Source organism: Excalfactoria chinensis, chromosome 2 (assembly GCF_039878825.1).
Source record: "Excalfactoria chinensis isolate bCotChi1 chromosome 2, bCotChi1.hap2, whole genome shotgun sequence".
NCBI classification, from domain to species: domain Eukaryota; kingdom Metazoa; phylum Chordata; class Aves; order Galliformes; family Phasianidae; genus Excalfactoria; species Excalfactoria chinensis.
Window position 1 is genome coordinate 63190563 of NC_092826.1, and position 19343 is coordinate 63209905.

Consider the following 19343-nt stretch of genomic DNA (forward strand, 5'->3'; position numbering starts at 1 on the left):
TGTACACAGAAAAATGATCAAATGCATACTTTGGCTATTAAAGGACAAATAAAAACAGCTGGTTTCCACTGCAGTTACAGCTAGCTTATGGCTTCCCTCAGGTATCACAGGACAAAAAGAGCTCAGCAAGATATTTATGATTCCATTTCATGAGAGATAACAAGAATAAGATGATGTCATGGCGACCCAAAGAGTTGCATGAAAAGGATAGATTATTGGTGCTAACCTTGCTGGATAAAGCAGGTGCTCCAGAAACAGTGGCTGGTCATGCAGAGCTGCAACTGTTTTTGTTAGACCACATATTTGGAAATAATCTATGGCCAGTGTTACAGTGACAAATAATGTAGATAGATTATACATTTTGATTGAGCACAGGCCTGCCAAAAGAGACCTGGGGGTACTGGTAGATGGGAAGCTGGACAGGAGCCGTCAAGGCACCCTCACAGCCCAGAGAGCCAGCTGTATTCTGGACAGCATCAAAAGTGTGGCAAGCAGGGCAAGGGAGGTTATTTGCCCCTCTGTGTTGGTGAGGCTCACCTGGAACACTGCATCCAGATGTGGATTCCTCACTACAGAAAAAGACATAGACCTGCTGAAGCATGTCCAGGTAAGGGCCACAAAAATGATGAAATAGGAACACCTCTCCTACAAGGACAGACTGAGAGTTGGGGCTGTTCAGCCTGCAGAAGAGAAGGCTGCGAGGTGATCTGATAGCAGCCTTTCAGTATCTAAAGAGAAGCTACAGGAAAGAAGGAAACACTCATTTAGCAGGCTCCGTGGTGACAGAACAAGGGGAGATGGTTTCACGCTCAAAGAGAGTAGATTTAGGTTAGATATAAGGAAAAAAAGTCTTTTACAGTGAGGTTGGAAAGGCACTGGAACAGGCTGCTCAGAAATGTGGTTGATGCCTCCACCCTGAAGACTTTCAAGGCCAGGCTGAATAAAGCCCTGGGCAATCTGATCTAAGTGTGGTGTCCCTGTTCATTGCAGGGGAGTTGAACTGATGGCCTTCAGAGGGTCCAACTCTAAAGATTCTATAATTCTACGATTTAATAAGAATCTTGCAGTATTATGCTTGCACATTGTTTAGGTATATACCTGGTTCAAGCAAAACACTTGATACTCACAGATATCTATACAAATTATTTTTATCAAAGACAAGCAAAATTTTGCATAAATACAGGGAAAAGTTATTAACACACACACACACACACAAAAAGATAGATTTCATAATGCAAAAACATTGCAAATAGAATTGAGTATTTTCCCCCTTTTTTTAAAAATAATAAACTGATATGAGAAGTAGGATTCAGTACACTCTGCACTATCTGCTCTTCTTCCAAGCCACAGTACTCTGACTGATCCTCAGCCAGTACATGTATCCAGAATGACATAAACCGATTACTGTCATTCTTCTTGTATCACATTGTATTAACACCTAAAGCTCGCTTTCTTTTTTTTCTCCTGTCAGAACAATTCTAAGCCGTTGTCATGGGTATCATCAGCATTAAGGAGAAGGTTTGGGCTGTCAACTTTTCTGATGATTCACAGGCAAAGGCTAATGCCTTTTTTTAAAGGCCTTGTTTTAAAACAAGACATGGGACTCTCTTAGGCTATATACTGCAAGCAAGTACACAAGAGCAAATGGTGCTGCCTCTCTCTGGATTCCCTAGAGAAGCAACTAAGACACAATGGCCAGACAAGTGAAGCACCATCAGTGAGGTAGTAGAAGCAGCTGCAGCAAGCAGAGCTGTCCGAATAGCCACACAGTGAAGAGCAGAGCTTCAGCTTCACAGGGGCTTTAAAACTACTCTGTTGAAGAGTCACCCCGACTCAAGACTTCAATTTAGTTTCAGGTGCAAACATTTTCAGTACTGTGGTATTCTCACTTGAGACCTGCATCCTTTGTTTATGGTAGATGTCATTAAGACTTCAGCTTAGCCCTGTAATCATTACATATCTACAAATTAAATTTATTAACATTAAGGCACAACTGAATATAAGCAAGGAAAGTCACGTGGCTGCCAAAAATACCAGACAGACTTTTCCCCGCAGGGTATTAAATCACAATAAAAATCAAAACACACAATTGTGTGCCCCGGTGGCGCAGCGGTAGAATTCCCGCCTGCAACACCAGTGGGCCCGGGTTCGAATCCCCCCTGTGGAGCAGGGGGTAGAAGTGCTGCTCTGCTACACAGAGGGCTCGAATCCCGGGAGTTGGACTCGATGATCTCTAAGGTCCCTTCCAACTCGCACAATACTATGATACTATGATATGATATGATGATACAATAAATGTAACTAGAATAGAAGGCCAAATTTGACGAGCCTTGGGGGGGGGGGGGGGGGAAGCCATAACAGCAGCAATTTACACCATGCAATTTAAGAGCTGGTCTTCCTCCACTAAGAACCCTTAACATCAACAGGTGCAAGAGTGCCTCTATAATTTTCAGTTAGTTTTGTTCATGGAATCTGTTTTTGCCAAATCCCTTCACATGAAAGACAACTCTAAATATCAGTGTAAGAACACTCAAGTCCTATCTCTGAAAACATTCTTAAATTAGTACTGACATTTTAACCAGGATCAAGCCAAAATAGGAGAATAATAAAGAGAATAATTTAAAAAATAAATTATTCATTGGTGCTGAAAGTCCTTAGTCTGGGCATATAATACAAACTCAACTTGAGATAAATATAGAAATATAAATATCAATGGATTAAAGTAAGCTGAAATGCTCTGGATTTGAATGGTGTGCAATACAGTAGAAAATAGTATTCCCTAACAAATTTTAAACTCAGGTTATTATGCTCTATCCCTTCCTTGTACTGCTAAAAACAAAACAGAACAACAACAACAACAAAAACCACCACAACGCCTCCATAAATTGCAGACTTGACTTGAAACTTGCAAAAACTCAAAGTCATATTAAATACTGGTCTGTAGTTAATACATTCTCTGAAACTAAAATCCATGAGAATTCCCCAGAGAAGTGAAGTTACTAATGCTCCACTTGGACATTAGAACATAAACACTTGTGTACTTCCCACAATTTAGAGCTATAATATACTAGGAGAGATGAAAATGCATTGGTACAACTTCCAAATGGGAGCTTTAATGACATGAAAGCTATTTCTCTAAAGCAAAATAAAGCCTTCAAAGCAAAAATGTCAGGAAGCTCTGAGGCAAGGGCACTACAGGACATGTTATGACTTCTCAGAAAGCAGCCCTAGCTAGACAGCATTGACACTGCAAAGGCAGTGACATTTCCAAACACAGTGCTTTCCAGGGATATTGTGAGGACAATCATAACTCCAGTGCAGACTGGCAGAAGGGAAAGAAAACAGTCAAAGCAAGAGGTTTTTATTCCATGTGACAGTCTCAAATAACTCCAGCTCCTAACTTCTGCTCCACATGTAATGCATAAGAAATTATACTGAAAGTGGAATATATTTCAAAAAAGAATTAACAGGCAACTGATGTGAAAGTACATGCAAAAGGAAGCAAAGTACTCAGTGTCAGTGAAACAACCCCTCTATTTCATGAGAACTCTGATGAACAGGCACTATGAGGCCAGTATTAAGAACAGCAGAGGGTTTCTGACTGCCTCAAACGATCTCACACAAAAAATAAGACATACTCGGTATGTAGAAACACAGAAGAGGAAAGAAACTACAAGTTACAGGTTTTCAATCAAAGATTTAGCCTAGAAATCAAAACTTCAGCAGAGGATGGAAGCCTAGAAATCAAAACTTCAGCAGAGGATGGAAATTAGAAACAGATCTTGCACTTGACTTGGCTTTTAAGCCTGTAATGAACCAAGCCAAAAAACCCATATACAAACACACTCCAGTTCCAGAAGGCTGAATTTGGACTTGAGCTTTGCAGCCTGGCTCCTCTGCTTTCAGCCCTAAAAGCATCACTGCCGCCAGAGTACAACAACACCTGACAAAGAAATACGCTTTCATACAGGAACAACTACGATACATACACAGTAATAGGCCTAATTGCCCCCAGCGAGTTCACATGCAAACAGATTAAAACAAAGCAACCACACATAAAAATCTCAAAACCTTGTGCTGATTCCTGCACTCCAGGAAAGAATGAAAAAAGAAAAGTGTTTTTTAAAACCTCAATTCAGGACAGACACTGCTGCATTGGTCTGTCTTGCCAAAGACATTCCTAGATCCAACAAGAACAAGTTTCCCTAAACCGTTTGTAATTTCATTCATATTTATAAAGTCATCCTAGACTCTGCACCATCCCTGTTTCTCCTCTAACACTTAACAAGTAGGCTTGCTCAAATCAACCGTAGTAAAGGAGAATCTGTTCCTGCAAGATGAAGCCTAAATTTTGCTCTCAATGGGAGGTATTTGAGGAATTCTGTAGGTTGCTTTTGCTCAATTCAAATTCCCATAAAGGCCATTTCATAACGCTTCCTGGAGGCAGGGGAAGAAGTTCTGTTGTATTTAAAGCCTGAACCCTCTGACAACAACAGTACTGTGGAAATAAATGAAAGTCAAAGTTTCGTGTTAAGGAAAGTGTCTGTATTCTAATGCTTCAGCTGAGAATTAATGAACCAAGATTAAACACAAAGTAGACAACTAGGGCATTGAATCTGCTGTGGAAGAGCTGAAAACAAAACAAGCAGCTATGGCAAACATAATAAATCATCTGCCCATAGCATCCCTCATAACATTACCTGAATGTGAACATTAACTTTAGATTAACACTGAGTGTTAACGTACAGAATACAGGAGAACATTAGTCTTATCACAGTACAACTGCCTCCATTCCTGCAATCTTAAAGCTCTTATGACACGTATTATTACTTCGAACTTTTCCTTGTGATAACAGTGTTTTTAGCAGGGTTCTTCCAAGACACCAACACTATGAAGACGGCAATAAATGGCCAAGATCCACAATACCTTGAAGTAATAAACAGTCCATGCTATTAAAATGCTGTAGCTAGCTGACTGTCAACAACAGTTCAGACTTCCTTCACAGTTCAGAATGTAATCTTCTCTAGGGATATACAAAGGCAGTAGAATGACAGAATCTAAGATTCTTCAGAGCACTCACAACCATCACACTTCACTGTCAAACATTATATATCTCTGATCTGTTTAACATTCTTAAAGGGTGACCAATATAACAACTTTAGCAAACAGCAAACACAAAGAAACAGGTTTAATAGCACACTACCTTTTCCTTAGAACACTGCAAAGCTTATGCACATTCGCTAGATTTGCTTCTCAAGAGACCATTTTGTTTATTCCTTCTCTTTTTTTTAGTTACATAAAACTTCACTTACCAATACAGGCATGGACTCTCACTGACAGCTGGGTCCTCAAAATTATACTGTGCTTCTTGCCTCTCCTAAAAAGAGAAGAAAAACATATGAAAGGGATAAAGAAACTTCAATTTAATTGAACTTAGGGGAAAAAAAGATGAGAGGCAGTGCTGTGGATTTATCTTTGCTCCTTACAACATAAGTCTAATTTAATTTGCAATAAATTGGTCTGCCATAAGCCTGTTTTGTCCTTAAAGTTATTGGTAAATCATAACAAACAGAAACAAAAACAACAAAACACCACACCCAAAATGCTATTTCATTTTGCATTCTTTCCATCTTGTTGAGATAGGGACTGTGGCTAGGTGGGCATCTGGAAACCACAACAAAGTCAACCCCTCATAAGGATTCTCTATAAATCTGTACTCAAGAAATACCAAGTGATGGCACGCAATTTTCATAGAAATACTTTAAACTTAGTCAAATATAAAAAGAAAATTCAAGGTCAAGGTAGAAGTTGCTCAAGCTATCATGGATAAGGTATTTGAGCAAATTTTTCAAGGCCATAATGCATATCCTACACTGCTGTGAACAAGTGCAGATAGTTGGTCAAAAGGAGGCAGTTCTACCTCTCCCCTCCACCCTTGTGGGACTCCACCTGTGGTACTGAACTCAGCTCTGAGGCCCCTGATATAAGAAGGGCATGAACCTGTTGGAGAAGGTCCAGAAGAGACTGCAAAGCTTATCAGTTCTGTGTATATCTCATCCCCAGAAGATGAGGAATCTAATGTAGTGGTTGGCAACTCAGCCAGCAGTGGAAGATAGAAATCAGATGAACTCCAAGGTCCCCTCCACTCCAAATCATTGGATTCTGTGATACAGACAGATGTACTACTCATGCAGCAAAACAAAACTGAGCTCTCCCTTACTGTCTCAGTTTCATCGTTGTCATAAACAGAACGACTGTCTTAATATGCCACCACAGTCCTCATTTGTTTTCCTTTCAATCTGGAAAAGAGCACCATTATCTTATTCCTAGGTGCCAGTCAGCTGGCATCTAGTCATGGGCAGCACATTGCCTCCTCACCCAAGCCTGCTCACACAATAGAATTATGGGAAGGCAAGGAAAGGCAAGGAAAGCCAGAAGTATTTTCCACTTGTACAGCAGCATATTATCCCTCTTTTCTGTTAAATTAAAGACATAATTTATTGTGGGAAAACATGCCAGAAGTAAAACTATTTTTAGAACAAACTCAAATGCAGTCTTGAATTATATTAACCCTGGACTCAGCACTACACAGAAGTCAGAGGCAAATTAAAAAACAGCACAGCCATCCTCAGCTACATGCTTTATGAGACTGCTGAGAGACTTCAGGCTTCAACCTTTAGACCACCAGAATTTCCCTGCCAGTAACTTAATCAGAACAAAATCATCATTTTCCAGATGATGGGTTCTTCCTCACCTATTTCTCATTAATTCAAAGCAAAAAAATAAAAAAAAATAAAAAATAATAATAAAAAAGAATTATCTATGTTATTTGCCAGAAAACTTCATGGAAGTTCTCTCTTTTAGAGAAAGGGCGCTCAAGACTCTTAAAGCACCTACAGCAACACAAACTGTAAACTGCCACCCTACTCTTTGCTACATCCCCCACCCAGCATCAGATTCACTCCAGAAAACTTCTCTTCAATCACCCTTTCTTGGCAGACATGCCTCATTCTGACATGTCTTGTCTTCAAAGGCATACAACAAAGGTGCTGTGACTCTGTGTACATCATTCTTTGTGTTATTTCTGAAGCTTCTGGAAATGGGAAGTAGTTCTGACAAGGTCTTTAGGTCAGATGTAGTTACAAGACAATGAAAGAATTAACACAGCATCCAATCAGTAGAACTGCTATCAGCTTCACGTGCTCTTTGGGATTCAAAAAGCTGTTGGAAATCTTAGAATACCCATCCTCAAAGGCAACATCTCAGGGCTGCAATAACTTACACATGTAAATGAGTATCAGGTTTCTAAAAATTGCTCCAATAAGGTAACAGCATAAGTGAGTTTTCAACTGTTCTCATGTTGACACTGGATTCATTATTGCTATTAGACATAGTAACTACAGAAGTTTATGTTGTTTGTTTTTTTAAACTTCGGAAGTGGCAGTTCCTCCAAATCTCAACTGGGCATGTCTCAGGTCAAATTCTAGATGTTTCAGTGCAAACTGAAAACAGTTGCAAAGGGATCCCAAGTTCAGAGTACTGACCTCATCTTCCCCACTGCTCTACTACATGGGGGGAATGACAGCTTACATCCTACCTCCTCACATCCATGCTTCCCCATCCTGCTTCAGAGGGCTGCCACAAAGAGTAATTGGCTCATGTCTGCAGACTGTGTGTAACTTGTGAAACGCTACACATAAAACTGTATACATGAGACAAGTTTACCCTCTTCAGGTTCACCAAAAGAGAAAGGCAAAAAAGCCCTAAAACAGGATACTGACAAACACCGATGAAGAAGCAAGATGGCAGTAATTTCAGTTGTTATTACACAGTAAAGCTTTCTACACCCCAGCATTCAAACCTTCCTGGCCGTGATTGGTCTTCCACATTATACAGGCTTAGTATCAGTAAATTCCTCACACCAAGACCAATTCTGAACCAGAAATCATTAGATCAGATAGGCACCCATTTATCTGCTGAAATATCAGATGTTATTTTCAACATCCTTCATAACCACAAGCAAAGCAAGCACAATAGATTACTGGACAGAGCTAACTATTGCTATGGCTGTTACCACTTCACTTTCATTAGGCTGGATAAAAATTAACCTCTATTTAGTAACCGAGTGAATCTATCAATAATAAACATTGAAAATGCTTTAAGATTTGGCCAGCATATAAAGCCAGCTTAACCTGCCAACTTACCATATAACAGTTCCGCATCTACTACCGCCTGACATAACGATCTAAATGTTATGAAAACCTACCTAACACAGACGCTGCTTTTAGTGGAAAGCTTTCAAAGCACACATGTAGAACATATGCTTCATAATTTCTGACAGCTTCTCATTGCACTCAGGTTTCGTGGTATACCATCAACCTCCTCCAATAATCACATCCATGTTTTTCAAGAGGAGTAACTTAATGAGAACAGCTCCCAACAAGGATCCCTAAGCACAGTGAGCCACTGACTCCTTGGAGAGGAACTTGAACAGCACACCATCAGAAGCAAAGGTGTGGCAACAGACTTTCTCTAATGTATGTTATCTATGCTACTACTCTTCACATTTTTATTTCAGCACCTATGCATGTCCATCTTCACTTGCACACACCTTTCAGACACTGAAGAACACTTCTGCAATGCAATATTGCTTCACAGTCAGTTGCCTCATAGTTTAAGTTACTCAGCATCAGTGGAAAACAAGCTATTCCTTGTTGAGCACATGAAGGATGGTATTTTTTGCACTCACATCTATCAGGTATTCTGTTTTTTGTTTTTGTTTTTGTTTTTTTTTTTTAAAGAAAAAAAAAAAGATAGGCAAGCCAGCTCATACACAATAAGCAAAGTGTTTCTTAATCTCCCATTAGTCAGACAGCATAAACCCGAGGTTCTGATTTCAAGGCTGCTAAGAATAGTTAGACTGCAGTTTCAAAAAGATAGGCTTCTCCATTCTATTGTAGATCTAAGAGACACACACACACAAAAAAAAAGAATTCTGATTTTTTTTTTAATGTTGCATAAAAGCTAAGAGAGCAACATGTGCATGGAGAGAGAAATTAAGAATCTTCTGAAAGTTATCACCAAGTTATATCTAAATAAATAACCTGAGGTTCTTCACAAATCACCATTATCAATCCAAGCATCACATTCCCTTTCTTCTTGTTAAATAACAAAGGAGCTCAGGAGGCAAAAGCAAGTTTGTTGAACACTGAAATTCAACTTCGAATACTCTACAAATGGATGAAAACATTAACAGCTCTCTCCGGTACAGCATGCATTTGGAGGCAAACACAAATTTCACCTTTAAATGACTTCAAAGGATTTTCTGTCCCTGTCTCACTTTTTCCACCTAACAGTCTTGAGTGAAGTGACAACATGTCTACATCCTGTTTTGCAAATTATCTGGTCATTCACACAGTTTTTATTCAGAGCATTTCTAGACAATAACGCATTGACTAAAGCAACGATCATTGGACAAGAACAGAAAATAAGTAGAAAGACAACGCACGTTCATACTTTCCTTTAAAAAAAAAAATCTAATTTGACTAATTCATGTATAAATCATTTCAATCGCACAGCACATACCCAAAAAGAAAATCTGATAAGCAAAATGTTGCAAATAATAGCATACACAAAAATCTCCTGCAGCTGAATCACCCGGTGCTTCCACCTCTTCAGGCAGAGTTCCTCTGATGTTTCTGACCACACTGGGGTCTAGCTTAACCAGACTGCTATGTTTTTTCCTCAGAATGCACTTAGTTTAACCATAATCAGCAATAACCATTCTAAAACTGTCCTACTTTGCAAAAGGATATGAACACTATATATATATATAATAAATACATGTATACCAGTTCTATCTTGAATGATAGAATCACTTCTTTGGCTTTACCTTCTGCTTTTTAGAAGTTGTCTATTTTCATATTTGGCAAAAGTTACTTCATAAAATGACATATGAGATCTTAAACAGCATTTTGCCCTCCAAAACTTATTTATCCATATTAATCTAATTTAGACAATAGGCTGTATTTATCGTTGGGCCACTAATAGCTTCATTAGCAGGAACAATTACTGAGCAGTAAACACGAAAAAACAAATAGTAGTGACCTGGCAGAGGTCACTACTTGCACTGCTTCATTACAGGAGACTCTGCTAGTCCCAGACTTGAAGCGGTTTAAGCTGTTAGTTCACCACTGCAAGTTAAATTCAGGACTATTAGTATTTATTTTTTAAACAGAAGCAGATTATTACCTTAGTTTAGTCCGTGGTAAAGGAAATAAGAAAAACCACACACCAATTGCACAGACAGATGAACTCTCATAGTATAAATGAGTGTGAACTTACTTATACAAACCTACTTTGTAGTGCAAGAGCAAGCACATGAACTGTTGCATAGAATAGGAGGTATAGCAAATTCACACCTTTTACTAACTACTCATCACAAGCTTGCTTGGCTGTCAGTACATGCTGAGCAAAGATGCCAGTCAGCTGCAGCAGCAGACAGTGGGTGCACAACATCTTCCTGAAGGTTGTTGTTCCAAGTTGAGATCCTCAGAATCCTCAGATTTATCCTTATTATCAAAGCAGGAGTCAACCTCTAAGCTGCTCTACAGCCTTTCCTGGCAGACCTAATACCAAATTATCTGTTTATTGAGAAAGGAAGGGATTCCCTCTACACACAGTGAAGAGACACAAATTTCCAAGCCTGGAGTGTTGCTTGCTTTATAACCTCATCAGTGACGGTAGAGTACAAAAGCAGCTACCAGTTTACTTTGACAGTCAAGCTAACTGTTTTCAAATAGAACAGCTGGCATCAGTTGTTTTCACAAACTTCTTTTATTCAGGTTTCCACCTTAAAGTATTGGGCTCCTCAGCAATACGCATAAGTAAATCTGATTGCTAAATTAGACTTTTAGAAAGTATTGACCTAGGAACAGCTGGAAGAAACACTCAACATTTTTCGTCTCAGTGCTTCATGTAGTATACAACAGTCTGGGAGAGAGATAAGCACAATAATATTTTAGCAATACATTTTGCAGTGTGATCAATTTTTGAACAAAAGTGCTACAAAAAAAAAAACACACATTTTGTGTACTCATGCACTACAAAAGCAGATTTATTTACCAGTGGTGATCACAGCAAGAGCAGATCTTTAACAGTCTCCAAAAGCACTCCAATACAGATTAATTCCCTCTGCGGCACAGCTGTGAGTAAACTTTGGGGTAAAGCAGAAGACACAGCTGATTCAATACTGACTATCACAAGATCTAAAATCAAGGGTCAAGCTCCTTCAAAATAAACAAAAAACCCAAGGTATCAGACAAATCCAAACTGTAGAGCACTTTTGGTATTTGCAGTGATTGCTTGTTACAAAAAAAATTAAGAAATATCTACAGTTCCTTCTAAATATTCCAATGTTCCATCTGATTTATTTATTTAAATAGATAAACAATTGCTCTTAGGACTAAAGACTTTAAAAAGCTACTTAAAGTTTCAAGAACATGGGCAGGAACAGCTATTGCTCTGTAACTTTAGGAGGGAGGAGAGCAAAAGAGCTGTAACTTCTACATCCAGAACAGTTTAATTAAAAACCTGAAAACTTTATGGCAATTTGTTATGCAACAGTACAGTTTCAGCTAATCATTGACTTGCAGTTCAACATTTTCACCTGATACAGCGCAGACTGGAATACTGTTGCCCTATAGAAAGTCCTATATTTTCCAAAACTTACTGTAACCTCTCAGCTGCATGACAAACCGAATAGATCTGGACTCTAATCAAAGAGCATAATGAACAGCAGAGGAAATTTCTCTTGAGGAAATTCCTTGAGCACACCAGGCTATTCAAAGCCTATGAGGGCTGGGATCAAAGACTGTCATTTGAGTCACTTTGTTGGTCTGCACCATGCAGTACTGAGTTCCTACAGATTTCTGAACCTCTGCATTCTTTGCAGAGGTTTTCTGTCTTTACATGACATATGAAGAACACCTTAAGCAAAATACAAGAAAAAAAAATACAAATTCCACCTGCTCTAGATACTCATCAGCTTAATAAACTTCCAGCCCTCACAATGAAGAGCAGATTTTCTCAACAGTATTTTAAACCAAAAATATTTCTTTTATGCAAGCATTTATCGCAATCATCCACTAGTGTTTTCAGATTCAGCACTTTGTCAGAGGAACATCTAAGCATCAAAAAATGTATCAAAATTCAGATGATCAAATGCATTTTTCTAAAGGTAAATAAACCATTACAGTGAGCCATTCCATTCCCTGCAGTTTGCAATAACACCATAACAAACTTCCATAGGCATCTCCCTTATTTTTCTTATTTGAACTGAGAAAACCTACAGAAGACAACAAAACTGGAGTCTTCCATCAGTACACTAGTAAAAATACACTGTCCAAATTAATACAAAGCAAGTGTACAATCTACTAGTTTGCTCTGTGGCTTCAAGAAACAAATCACATCATTTTTGTTAAACAAAAATTAAGTCGACCTTCAAGTGCATCACCCAATTTCTTCCTGTTAAAAAGTGACAGAAGTTTTTCACAGCTATATTATATTATCTGCAAAGTCTAAGCAGGTAAGAAAATACATTACACTGAGGTTCAATTAGCTGAATCAGTTTGAGCCAAGGAGTCTAAAAGATGTAAAATAAAAGAACAGCAAAGTGATTTGTCAGAAGAACTTCAAAACAATCTGCTAAATAAAGGTCCTCAAAAACATATTCCCTAAGGAAATCCCCATTGCTTGCAGCATGCTATCTGAAAGAGCTTTTGTACTCTGTGATTTAGGACTATGTTACTTTGTTTGATACCATTAGGGTCTGTTAAGACATGCCTATAAAAACTCAGACAATTATACTTTCATTTAAATACATACACTTCTTGAGAGTACCTGCTCATCCTACAAGACCACAAGTAAACTGAGTAAAAGACCATTATCTATTTCAGGCACCTTAAAGAAACAGAGCTGATTCTGCCTACCTCCACACTACCTCCTTACACAATTAGGGAGCCACAAAATAACTTATGTTAGGACAGTAAGAAAAATACAAATACATGCCAAACTTGAAAAGCAAGGAGGTCACCAGTCACTCCAACTGACTTTGTCTCCCAGTTTGGCCACACTGCTGTTCATCCTCAGTGTTCCAAGCAAAAGTTGCATAAAAATACATCCCATAGCTATGTATCTAAATTTGCAGACTGAAGAAAAGTCTCCTGTCTCAGCCTGCATTTAGCTCAAAGTTAGTCCTACAGACTAAAAGCAACTTGCCTTTGTGTTGGGTTCCTCCCACCCCAGCCCCCCAAAAAAGTTTCAACTATCCTGGACTGAAGAGGAACTATCCAAAAGAGTATTTTTTATTATATGCACGGAATGGCTTCAGTTGGAAGAGACCTTAAAGAGCACCCAGTTCCAAAGACCTGCCATGGGCAGGCTTGCCGCCCCTGCCAGATCAGGCTGCCCAGGGCCTCATCTACCCCAATCATTAACACTTCCAGGGAACGGGACTTTCTCCTAGCTTCTCTAGGCACTCTGCTTTATCTCCCTCCTTATTAAGCAAAGGAAGATATTTTACTTATTTAACTTGTGTACAGGTGCATGATTTCCTTATTCCTGTTATTTACAGCTACACAAAACTGCCAAATCACCACTTTTTCTTTCCTCCTGAAGGAAAATAATTCCAGTTTTTCCAATATCTTTACCCAACTCTTCCGAGAGGAAACACATAATGAACACTTCCCATTAAAAAAAAAAAAAAAAAAAAAAAAAAAAAAAAAGTCAGTGCTTCATGCTGAATTCATCATTAACTCCAAAACTCCTTTTAGGAGTATGGTGGGGTTTTTTTGGTTGTTTTTTTTTGTTTTTAAATACTTTGGGAGAAGTTCCTGAAAACTAGTAACAGAATATTCTGGTTATTTTTAATAGATGTTTGGGACCAAACATTTAAAAAAATAACAACAGTGGGGGTGGGGGGGGAAGCTACGAATATCCAGCTACTAAATCCTTCATTCAGAGTTCAGCAAGCTTCAGTGACCCTGATGAGCACAACAGTTCTGCAATGGTAAAGGTGTAGATCCTGAGGTAGCCTAATCTCAGAAAATTAAAAGCTTTGAAGATTAAGAGCAGGACCTTGAAATGACCCAGAGAGAAAGAAAGAGACTAAGTGGTTTCTGCAGCCAGTCTTTCACTGAAAGCAGGCCACTAAGCCCCCAAATGCTCTCAGCCGACTGCAGCTCAGGAGCTTTCCAGCTCAGTGCCTTGGTCTCTGCAGGAGCAAAAGATCAGAGCCACAAGTCCCCAGAATGGATTTTAGTTTGCCAGAAACTTGGTACAGAGGGCAACATTCCTGCTTACATTTTCTACTTCATAGTTAGAATATTTTATTTTTACTGGAAAATACTGGAGTTATATTTACTCTTAAGTAACCAAGCTACTAGGTCTTACAAGAAGGCTACCTCACAGATTCCTAAAATTCTGGTTGTTGATCTTGCTCATCTTCCTCCTACTCCCTCTTTAAACACAGACTACAGGAGGATGCAGAAATCCAGATGAAGCCTAACCAATACTGAACATGGAAAATTCATTGGATTTCACAGGCTAAATGCCTGCCTTACCTTAAGGCTCTCCTTACCTTTTCACAGCACTATAGTCACTGCTTCCAGCTTTCAGTTCCCTTAAACATCAGCTCCTTTCTTGCAAAGCTATTGACAAGTCAAATACCCCTTTTATCTCATTTTCTGCCTGACCAGCAGTACCTGCTTGCCTTTTAGCCAACTGCCCCTAAATGCAAGGTCTTGTACTTTACTGTACTGCATCCAACCAAAATGGTAAGTTCTTGGTGCTCCAGCCTGAAAGTTATGGGGTACCTATAAGCAGAGAGGAGGAAGATGGATCTAGAACACTCTCAGCCTCACAACAATTAAATGGAAACACAACCCCCACATCCTTCAGCAGCCTTGCAAGTAAAGTACATGCTTAAGATCATACAATGGAAGTAGCATATGGCTTGTTTCTAACTACAGGCACCTCAGGAAAGTTACTGATGGGAGCATCCCCTCATGCATTCACCCCTTCTGCAACAAGGCATGTGTCTTTCTGCTCACATGCTGTTTGCTCGCTGCTTTACTCCACAGAACACACCTCAATGTTCCTTCTCTCCATTCTTACTTCTACAGCCTCTTCCAACTACCAGCATCCACACTATTTACTTTAATGACAAGGAAAGCAGGTTTGAAAGAAGACTGTAGAACAGACCGCGGGATCAGATGGGTCGCAACAGTAAAATAGGCCGCATCTAGCAGACTGTTCTGTTGTTGCACTAAAAGCATGCAGCTGAAGCAGGAGAACACAGTACTTCCCATCCACCCACATTTACCAGGCAAATAACTTCAGTGAACACACACACAAAAAAAAAAAAAAAAAAAAAAAAAGGATATGGGACAACAGATACACACTGTTCTCTCCATTTCACATAACTCATGCAATAGTAATTTGTATCTCAAGCTTTTATGATGTACCACAATATGCTGTCTCCTATCTCTCTATTCATCTTGGCACAGGAATGAAGGAACTCCCAGTACACTTCACATTGGGAGTCAATGGAAGATTCAGTTGCTTGACTGACAACTGGTTACACAATTAGGAGGAAGCCTGCACACACTTGTAAAATACACAATAATATAATCGTTTTTTCAGATCAACGCAGTAAACACACAACTCCAAGAAACACAGTTTCACATGTTCGGCTTGGGGGTTAGTTTGTTGTTTCCACATCCTTCTCTATTCTGCCCCTAGGATTGCCACTACAGAGAGGATTTGTTTCAGTAACAATTTATATCATAGACTTAAAAATGCCCAAAGGAAACAAATTAAAACCAAGGTGAAAAGAAAGTTGCATGCAATTTGGAATGAGAAGTCCCAGAGGAAAAGTGCCAACTGATCGCTGGCTTAAAAATTTAAACAGAAAAATGATTAAGAAGTATTCATCAGAGATGTAAGAGCTCTCATGGAAGGTAGATAAACCCTTAAAAGCAAAAGGGTTACATCTTAATGCTAACAACCCCTGATCAATTAAGAATGTAGTTAATTTCTTCCAGCACAGCTAGATTACTCACATGCACAAAGTCTATGCCAAAACACACCCATGCAATTATTAACAACTAGGTAGTCCAATATAGCAACTAACAAGGCAAAAATAGCTCTAGATCTATCTGGTGATTATACATCCTGAACAAGACAATCACCTAAAAGGCCCAGAAAAGATATTTCTAAATAGCAAGCTTTATGCGTGCATATGTACGCATATACACAAATAGATTCTAATCCTTTTTGTATTCTTGATTCTCATCACAGAGTTTATGGAAAGCCATGCCATAGCAACAGGCATGTGCAAGCACTAACTCAGAAAAGTCAGTACAAGTTTTCTTCAAGAGCATACAAGTATTTAAATTCCAAGGCAAAAATAAATTGAATTAATAACTTCAAGAACACCACTGACAGTATCTCCTACATTGGTTGTTATGAAGATGGGCAAGATCTGGGTTATAACAAAACATTTACCAAGTTTCAAAGCATATATTGATTTATTAGACTTGTCAAGGCAGTCACCCTGGCATTTCTTTTCAGTACAGTTATAAGATTCTTGATCACAGAAAGAGAGGAACATACATGCTTGTAAAGGAAAGGAACAGAAAAGACAAAATTCTGCGTTGACCTAAATGCACCAAGTTAACCACAAAAACTCCTGAAATGTTAATGCTTCTGGAGAAGCATGCTTATTTATCTGAATTCAATAAACATTTACTTACCCAGCATCTTCCTGGAAGCCCTCCAATTCATCTCTTTGTTCTGCCAGAGTGGATTCCAAGTCCAGATAGGTACCATTGTGGGACAATTGAAGAGTGCAGTCATCAAGCTGTAAAACAAATTTCAGATTGGATCTTAGTATTAGTTTGATACACCTCTAATGTAGGCATCCCCCCTTTTCATGTCCACAGACAAGATCTTCTTAAAACAAACACATACAGGGAATAGAGAATGTGTGGTGTTACATAATTTATACAACCCCAAGTACACAGTCACTAGATCACGCTTGGTCAAAACAACATCAAGGGTCCAACAAAGTTAATGACTCAAGGAAAGGTAATTACAACCCTTTATCACACTCATCTTTTTTTGTAGTTGTTCTGGCTGTTTTCCTTTCAGCACTAGAAAAGTAAACCAGGGAGAATTCATCTATGACAAACCACCTGTATTAACTTCCCATCAAAATTTAAGGCTTCCAGTAATTCCCAGGAAGTCACACTTCTCTGGTATAGACATCCAGAGAAATCAATTATCCAATTTCCTATCACTGATTTTTATATGCAAGAAAAGAATACTGTTAATCTTCTCAGGGCTGCCATGGAAATATCATACAAGAGCTATTTTTCAGCATGTAACTACTGACAGAACACAACTTTCGAATTAGCCGACACCACTGTGCTTTGCACTGTTTACATCTTGAAATAAAAGTTCATCTTCTGTAGAAATGGAAAGAGTAGAGGGAGGAGGTGAAGTTGTACTTAAGCCTGTCCCACTTGTGTTTTTTTGTTGTTTTTTTTTTAACCCCCTGGTGAAAGAGTAAGCACCTCAAATAATGCGAACATGAGTTTTCACTTTAACTCCTGGGGATTAAAGAAAGAAAAGAACCTCCAAGCCCAGCTCCCAGACATTAAGAATAACAACAGTATTACTATTCAACATCTTTCTGGGTACAAAGGATATTATTAACCTATGCTAATTTAATATAAGTCCTTAGAGAAGAAAGACTAAATACTGCTCTGGGAAACTTTCTCCCAGTAGCACAGGATATAAAATGAAATGCTAATTTATTCAAAGTAATGCCAAAAGGCAAACTACTAATTAGATAAATGTTCTGCTGTCACTATGGAGATTAGGAGATTTGCCCACAATTTCCAATTATACTGCATAATTAGGAAAAAGGAACAGTGCTTTACTAATGCACTATGACTTTAGCGTATAAAAAGCGCGATGTGAACAGGAAGTACTTCGTGTACAAGATAAAGGAAAATAGTGCATTCTACCTATTTTCAGCTCATCTCCATAGCTTCAGCTGAGCATAGTATTTATTTAGGCTTTAAAGCATCATACATTGTATCCAATAATAGGAGTTAAGTAAGGGTACTACTTCCATTACTGTAAGGATGAATCCTGCCAAAAAAACTTCCTCACTTATACACACACGCGCGCAGAAGGCCGCAACACAACACTTTCAAAAGTAGAGTAAATATTATGGGAATAAACTCTTAGATTATCCCTCTATATGATCATTATGCTGCTCTGCACCTTCACCTCCATGCTCGCACTCTCACTTTATAGGCAGAATAGAAAAAAGAAGAGATATGTTATAATTATTTTTTTAATTCGTAAATTGTCTGACTTCTTCAGCACAAAGAATGACTGATGTTCACTCATTAGTGCTTATTAGTAGCAATTCACAATGTCAAGTCTCTCCCCTCTGTTCAGTGTTAATCCCATGTTTATCGGCTACGCATCACTTCTCCCTGTCTCTAGAGGCAAGCCTCTAGCTAGCTCATTTAGGACATGCTCTTCCCATTGATCATAACTCACATTAAAATTCCCTATTAGCCCTTATTAGCACACACATTCTTCTAGGACAATCAAAGGGCAAACATTTTTAATAAAAGTCTTCCAAAAAATAAACGATTTAATTGAGCAGTTTTCCATGACCACGAACAAGATGGCCATTCAGCATTTTAGAAGTATTCATTGAATTCTTTACAATTTTTTAACACTTCAGTATTTCCTACTTCTCCAAAAAAAATTGAGATTAACACTTCGTTGTTGTTAAACTGCTTAGCTCATTACTACTACCATTATAAGGTATGGGTTTTTTTTCAAACCCATTTTCCTAAAACTTCTCTTGGCAGTCCCTCCAAGTCATTAATCATATTCACATCTTCTCTTGCATGGGCCAAAAGAGCCAAGAAGTGTATGCCATTACCAAAACAAAACAAAACAAAAAAAAAAAAAAAAAAAACAAAAAAAAAAAAACAAGAATTACATCTACAGGACAATCTTTCGTGCATAATAAACTTATGCTGTCTTTTTCCACAGAAGTATTCAAAAGCACTTTAAAAACAGAAGCTGAACAATAGCTTCAGAAGAAACTGAATTGATGCCCTAGTGAGTCATCTCCACAATTAGAAATTCTTTAAATAATCCCGAAATAGAGCTTTCCCACAGATAATTATATCAGGGAAACTTAAGGAAAAGAAACAGGAAGCACACAGGACCATAAGATTATGAGTGCT

The 19343-nt window shown here is 38.5% G+C and overlaps 1 protein-coding gene across 10 annotated transcripts in view; it reads right to left on the reverse strand.

Annotated features, from left to right (window-relative positions):
* The window catches only part of FHOD3 (formin homology 2 domain containing 3), a 363466-nt gene that overhangs the window by 315488 nt on the left and 28635 nt on the right, over positions 1–19343 (reverse strand). For all 10 annotated transcript variants that reach the window (XM_072327321.1, XM_072327323.1, XM_072327320.1 and 7 more), the window contains exons 2-3: positions 16815–16921; positions 5313–5377 (exon numbers count right to left, since the gene is read on the reverse strand). In XM_072327321.1, coding sequence (XP_072183422.1) covers positions 5313–5377; positions 16815–16921 — 172 coding nt within the window. The remainder of the gene's footprint in view (positions 1–5312; positions 5378–16814; positions 16922–19343) is intronic.